General features: G+C 34.3%; 1 protein-coding gene across 1 annotated transcript; it reads right to left on the bottom strand.

Annotated features, from left to right (window-relative positions):
* Positions 1 to 5,327: 5,327 nt before the first annotated feature.
* Positions 5,328 to 6,888, bottom strand: LOC149148620 (BAHD acyltransferase DCR-like). Its single transcript, XM_089442226.1, has 2 exons — positions 6,408 to 6,888; positions 5,328 to 6,194 (listed from the first exon to the last, which is right to left on the bottom strand). The coding sequence occupies exons 1-2, from the start codon at positions 6,867 to 6,869 to the stop codon at positions 5,328 to 5,330; spliced, it is 1,329 nt and encodes a 442-aa protein (XP_089298352.1). The 5' UTR covers positions 6,870 to 6,888.
* Between the last annotated feature and the right edge of the window lie 316 nt (positions 6,889 to 7,204).

The following is a 7,204-nucleotide window of genomic DNA, read 5'->3' as shown; positions in this document are numbered from 1 at the left end:
CTAACCGCTCGGATATCCACCGCAGTGCTTCTGGTCCGACTCATTGTTTATATGTTTCTTTTTATTGAACTACCATTAGCGTGTCAGGTTTTCTCTTTTACAGTTATCTGACATTTAAATAGTAATATTTGCCTGAATCAAATATATTACAGCAATATGACATCAAAGGAAAATTTTATGATGTAATGGTCTGCACTGTCAACTACTGTAAATTTAGCTAACAGTATGGTCAACATTCATTGTTGAACTAATTTTCCTTCAAATGCTAATACGTACCTGGTTCGCCAGAGTTGTATATATATGCTTCAGAAATTCACCTGCAATCCATGTTTGCTCTTGTCCACCCAACCTTGAGACCCATCGCTAAGACTGGAATCTCCCCCCGAGCTATCTTGCAGGCCTACAGCCCTCAACAAGATACATGCACCTTGTGCCTGGTTATCTGGTCCTTACCAGACTTAACCAGCTTGTTTTTCCTTCTCCTTCTGTCTGTCTCTACAGCACAGAATTCTTTGTCTCTACCCAGGACTTTCCCCGTTAGGGAGGGTAGTTTCATTCAGTTTTCATAACTGATTTTCTTCTTCAAATCCTCCTTTCAGAGGTTGCCAACATTTCAAGAAGTATATATTTTCCAATATATATTTAATTCACAAATAAAATAATATGATTAGAGTTTTTTAAAAAAAAAAGAACAACAGTCTTTCAACTCTATCTCTTACTACAGTAAAATTCCAATATTTACATTTTCCAGGGTCGTCACATTAAGCCATTCATGGCTACCTCTAATTCATAATCTTAAACATTGAATTTTCAAAATTCCTTATCGTCCCTATTTTTTTCCTTTCTTTTTGATATTTATTAATAATTTATATTTATTTTCCTTTCTTTTTTATGTTTATAAATAATTTATAATTATATCCATAATTTATTAATAGTTTCTCTTTATTTACCTTATTTTTTGTTTTGTTTTGTTTTGTTTTCTTTTATTACCTCCCCTCTAATTTTCCCATTTCCATTCTTTTCATCTTTTCCCTTTCATTTTTCTTTTTTTGAAAATTAATTAATCAAAATTCTTACTCAATCATTTCAATAATAAATCTTTAAATTAATTAAATTCTTACTTAATCATTTCAATAAAAAAAATTATTATATTTTGACAGTTACTATTATTTTAATCATTTACGCTCTCCTGGAGCTCTTTGCCTTTTAAAATTTCCTCATTTTATTTCTTTAATATAATGAATATATTGAGAATCCTTAAAATACTTAATTTTTTTTTAAGTAGATAACGATCTCTGCAATTTTCCTCATTTTATTTCTTTAATATAATGAATATATTGATAATCCTTAAAACATGTAATTTCCTCATTTTATTTCTTTAATATAATGAATATATTGAGAATCCTTAAAATACGTAAAGATAACGATCTCTGCAGTTTTCCTGATAGACTGTGTATTTGTAACGTCTTTTTTTACCTAACTATCTTAACGTTTATGTTTCGACTTAACTTCTTTATGGTGTGCACTTTAAAAAACTTACATATTTTCTATGTGATCATTTAACTTCTCTTTAATGGGTGGAGTGTGCACCAAAAACCAAAAGGCTTCGAAATTATTGGAAGCAAGCTATTTACATTTTAAAAAATATCATTATTACATTAATTGTTTGATGGTATATGTTTTTATTGTCTTAAAATATTATAAAAATGAAACTAAAAATAATAAATAAAAAGATGAAAGTAATTTTGGCTGAATTATTTATAAAAATTTAAATTTAATGTCAAATTGTTATATATTGATTTTTTTATTAATTTGTGAATAGGTTTTGTTTATCATAACATGGGCCAATATCATGGCTCATCAATATCACATGCCCAAAAAATATAACTTATTTCACAATCAAAATATTTTAGTTACTATAACATGGGCCAATACCATGGCTCATCAATACCACATGTCCAAAAATCATAATTTATTTTACAATCAAAATATTTTACAAGAGTATGACACATTCTTAACTATGGATAGACTTTGTTACCATAACATGGGCCAATAATGCCCAAAAACCATAACTTATTTCACAATCAAAATATTTTACAAGAATATGACACGATTCTTAGCTATGGATATCCACCGTGGATATTATACCATGGGCCAATACCATGGCTTATCAATACCACATGTGTAAATATTTTATTTTAATTAATTTTATAACATTTTTAAAATTAAATCTAAAAAGAAAAAGATTATCATTACTTTTGAGATTCTCATAAAACTTAAATCAAAATTTCAACAAAATAAAAAATGAGAATACTTTTTATATAAAGATGTGAAATATATATAATATAAATAATGTTACTAAAAAATGACATACATCCATCTTAACTCTTTCTCTAAGCCACGAGAGCAAACAAATTGACTAACAATAATAGAGCTAAGCCACGAGAGCAAACAAATTGACTAACAATAATAGAGCAAAGACAGTGCAGAATTGTTTTAAATTTTTCATTATTGTATTTTCTTTTATATGATTGACCCAAAATATAGGTTTATTATTTTACAACCAAATGAAAATAGAGCAAAGACAGTGCAGAATTGTTTTAAATTTTTCATTATTGTATTTTCTTTTATATGATTAACCCAAAATATAAGTTTAGTATTTTACAACCAATTGAATTTCTTTAATTTAGATACTTTTTTAAACACAACATCATGATATCAAATTTAAAATAATTCGTTAGTCTTTAAATTAATTAATCAAATTCTTCCTTAATCATTTCAATAAAAAAATTATTATATTTTGACCGTTACTATTATTTTAACCATTTTCGCTCAACTCGAGCTCTTTGCCTTGTAAAATTTGCTCATAAAATATAATGAATATATTGAGAATCCTTAAAATATGTAATTTTTTTTTTTATTAAATAATGATCTGCAATTTTCCTAATAGATTGTGTATTTGTAACATCTCTTTTCACCTAACCATCTTAAGGTTTATTTTTTTGGACTTTAACATCTCCATGTTGTGCACTTTCAAAACCAAAAGGCTCTGACAATATCTACAACAAGCCATTTACACAAAAGTATCAGTATTACAACAAGCCATTTACACAAAAGTATCACTATTACATCAATGGTTTGATTGTATATTTTCTTATTGCCCCAAAATATTAAAAGGAAAAAAACCTAAAAAATAATAAATAAAAGGTTAAAAAGTAATATAAAATCTGACGCTGTAAACATTTATATTTTTCGCTGAATTATTATAAAAATTTAAATTTAAAGTCAAATTGTTATATCTTGATTTTTTTTATTAAATTTTGGTTGAATTAATAATAAAAATTTAAATTTAAAATCAAATTGTTATATGATGGTTTTATTTAACTTGTGAGTCAGCTTTGTTTACTATAACATGGGTGGAAATCATGGGTCATCAATACCACATGCCCAAAAACTATAACGTATTTCACAATCAAAATATTTTAGTTACCATAACATGGGCCAATACCATGGCTCATCAATTCCACATGCCCAAAAACCATAATTTATTTTACAATAAAAATATTTTACAAGAATATGACGCATTCTTAACTATGGATGGACTTTGTTACCATAACTTTGTCCAATAATGCCCAAAAACCATAAGTTATTTCACAATCAAAATATTTTACAAGAATATGACACAATTCTTAACTATGGATATTCACGTGGATATTATACTATGGGCCAATACCACAGCTTATCAATACCACATGTGCAAATATTTTATTTTAATTAATTTTATCGCATTTTTAAAATTAAATCTAAAAAGAAAAAGATTATCATTACTTTTGAGATTCTGATAAAACTTAAATCAAAGTTTCAATCAAATTAAAAATGAGAATACTTTTTATATAAAGATGTGAAATATATATAATATAAATAATGTTACTAAAAAAACGTCATAGATTCATCCTAACTAAGGATCTAAGGATCAAATCCATGAGCGCAAACAAATTGACTAACAATAAGAGAGCAAACAAATTGACTAACAATAAGAGAGCAAAGATAGTGCATGATTGTTTTAAGTTTCTCATTATTGTATATTCTTTTATATGATTGACCCAAAATATAGGCTTAATATTTTACAACCAATTGAATTTCTTTAATTTAGATACTTTCTTAAACACAACATCATGGTATCAAATTTAAGAGAGAGAGGAAGGCGAGAGGAGGTGCACGGAGATAGTGACAATAATCTAGGGTGAAGAGAGAGGAGGGTGAGAAGTGAGAGAGGGAGGGTGAGAGGAGGGGTAGGGAGATAGCGATGATACTCAAGGGTGAAGAGAGAGAGTGATGGGGGAAGAGATAGGGTGAAGAGAAAGAGTGAAGAGATAGGGCGAAGAGAGAGAGAGGGAGGGCGAGAGGAGGGGCAGGGAGATATTGATGATACTCAAGCCTAAAGAGAGAGAGTGATGGGGGAAGAGAGAGCAAGTGACAATCGAGAGATGGGGAGAAAGTGAGGGAGAGAGGAGGGAAGAGAGAGAAGAGGAGAGGAGAGAGATAAGGAGAGAATGGGAAGAGAGAGAGAGGGGGGGAGACAAATAGCTTGAGGGAAGAGACAGGAGAGAGGGAGGGAGATAGTGACAGAGTTAGAGAGAAGAGAGAGAATGATGGGGAAGAGAGATAGAGGTGGGAGAGAGTGACAAAGAGAGAGGAGAGAGAGAGTGAGAGAGATAGAGTTGGAAGGGGAGAGAGGAGGGAAGAAAAAACACACAAAGGGAGAAAGGTGGAGAGGGAAAGAGTGATAAGGGAGAGATGGAAAGAGTAAGAAAGAAAAGAAAGTGAGATAGAAAAAAGAGAAAATAAGAAAAGACACATTATTACGATTATAGATATTATATTATATTATAGATATTATATAACCATAGTAAATCCATTTTAATCTAAAATCTATCCATCCTCCCTGCATTTGATAAATCCGTCGTTATAAATTTTAGTTTTATTCAGTAAATGTAACCCTATACGATGCCATGTGCGGGAGACTATTGTGTAGACAAATTTTCAAAATAACTGAACAAACGACGCTTTTGCGCCGAAAACCCAGTACGCGCCCCGCGCCTCATCATTCACAGAACATTCATAAAGCCGGTTGAACCATAAAATATGAAATATCCAGTGGTTACTATTTTAGACACCCAAAACTCATCTGGTTACTATTTTAGATACCCAACATTCTGGTGCGCATTCAACCATACAGGAAAAATGGGCTGATACAGAACTTTCCTCGTCTACATGCAATCAAAGACATATAAAACAAACAAATAATAATAGAGACGAAGGATCTTCTAACGGAAAAGAAACTGTGCGTCCGTCTCCAAGGCAGCCATGAAATGAGGCACAAGACAGATCTCTACATCAACACCTCCAACCCCTTCCCTCGCAGGATATGCAGACATCTTGCCATCAAACTTGTTTGCCCACCCACTCCTTACACACACCGGCCGTCCCCATCCAAAGTCATTGTCGTACATTGGAAACCTTGGAGAGCTTCCCATCATCACACTGTTATCGCGGATCGTTCTATCCAGTTTCAGAGCAGTGGGGCATTGCTTATATTTTTGCAGCTCCGCCCTGATGTTTCCATCGCGGTGTGGCCGTATGATGCGGTGCAGCAAGCTCGCTGCAGAACGTATATCGCAGGCCAGGAGCTCCCCTGCGGTGACTGTGGTGCTAACGAATTGGATGGCGTTGCCGAAGTAAGAATAATGTAATGGAGGTATCAATCTGGGTCGGCAATTCACCGCGAGCTTGAAGGTCGTCGGTTCGTGGGTAGGCAGGGCACGAGCCCGTGTGATGGCCTGCCATATGTGCGCAGAGAGTGCCTGGAAGGACGAGATTGTATTTTCCTCCTTTGAATTCTTCTGGTTAGCTCTGTCCTTTAGCCTCGAGATCGTCTCCTTGCTGAAGTGAAATATTTTTTCGGTAAACGCAAACGGGGTAAATTTCTGGATCGTTTGGGTTATGGGCAGGTTGAGAGCTATGCGGGAACCCTTTATGTCGAAACACCGGCTGTGAAGTGGTGGATGAGAGATTGTGGTCTCTCCTCTGCAGAGATCGGCCCATGAGTTTATGAAATGCCAGAGTGAAGTCCCATCTACCACCGCGTGGTTAATTGTGAAACCTATAGCAACTCCATCTCTGAGCTTCGTAACCTGATCATAATCAAATTTAGAATGTAACAAAGAGAGAAAATCGGTGAACTAATTCCCTGAATTCTGATTTTTCATTGAACGAAAGGAAAGAGAGACATTTTGCCTTTCGAAAATGATAGGGACAAAGCCTCTCCCAGTATTTGAGTTCTTGATAAAAGATGAGTAATACTTTTAAACACGACATAAGGAATTTTAGAAAGGGCATGAACTCACCTGGACCACCAGCAGAGGGAGAAAATGACCGTTAAGATTGATAGCGCCATCTAGAGCAAAAAGCTGGCGAACGACCGGACCGACCTCCGGCCCCGTTATTTCTTGAATTCCTACATCTGACGCGGATGCTTCGATCAACTCGGCGCCGGCATCGTTGCAGTCGATGTACAGAACGCCATCAGAGGAAGTGATGAGCCTTCCTGCCAACGGGTAGAAGTGGACGAGTGCTTCTGACAGGCTGTTCTTGAGAAGCTCCACCGCCCAAACGAATTGGGCATCATGATCGGCGAAGGGCATGTGGTATATGAGACCCTTCTGAATATAATCGCAGCAGAGCATCTGCAAATCGGAAGGGCAGAGCTTCAATTGTTGGGGCTGCGAAGGACGAGCTGGGATTACGGTTGACGTTCGGTCCAGGCGAACCTGTCGAGCAGTGGAGGAGATTTGAGGTGCAACAGACATAGCGAAAAGCTGAAATGCTTGCAACGATGAGACAACTTTTATAATTCAGTGTGATGAGAAGGGGAAGCATTAAATAGGCCAAGCCCAGATGGTTTCGATCGGCTGAGCACAACGATGATAAAGAATATGATTTATTAATTATATTCTTCAAACGAAGGATGATAATACTACACCAGACCCGAAAGGTAGATGCTGTGAAATATTAATTTTTAAACAAAATTTAATAAATTTTAGACTTTTTCAAAAACACGTGGCTCTGAATGAGTTGGTTTCCTCCAGTCGCGAACGACTGTGTCATGAAGGATGTGCCCAAGAATAACATTGAAAATATATAT

The sequence above is a fragment of the Pinus tabuliformis genome, chromosome 9, assembly GCF_031772625.1.
Source record: "Pinus tabuliformis cultivar Carrire ecotype Pingquan chromosome 9, CPIR1, whole genome shotgun sequence".
NCBI lineage: Eukaryota > Viridiplantae > Streptophyta > Pinopsida > Pinales > Pinaceae > Pinus > Pinus tabuliformis.
Note: the sequence above shows the minus strand (reverse complement) of the source record. Positions and strands in the feature narration are given on the sequence as shown.

Coding starts and splice junctions, on each gene's coding strand:
- LOC149148620 (XM_089442226.1), bottom strand. CDS start 6,869: ATGTCTGTTGCACCTCAAATCTCCTCCACTGCTCGACAGGTTCGCCTG. Junction 6,195..6,407: donor TCCCTCTGCTGGTGGTCCAG/GTGAGTTCATGC, acceptor GATTATGATCAG/GTTACGAAGCTCAGAGATGG.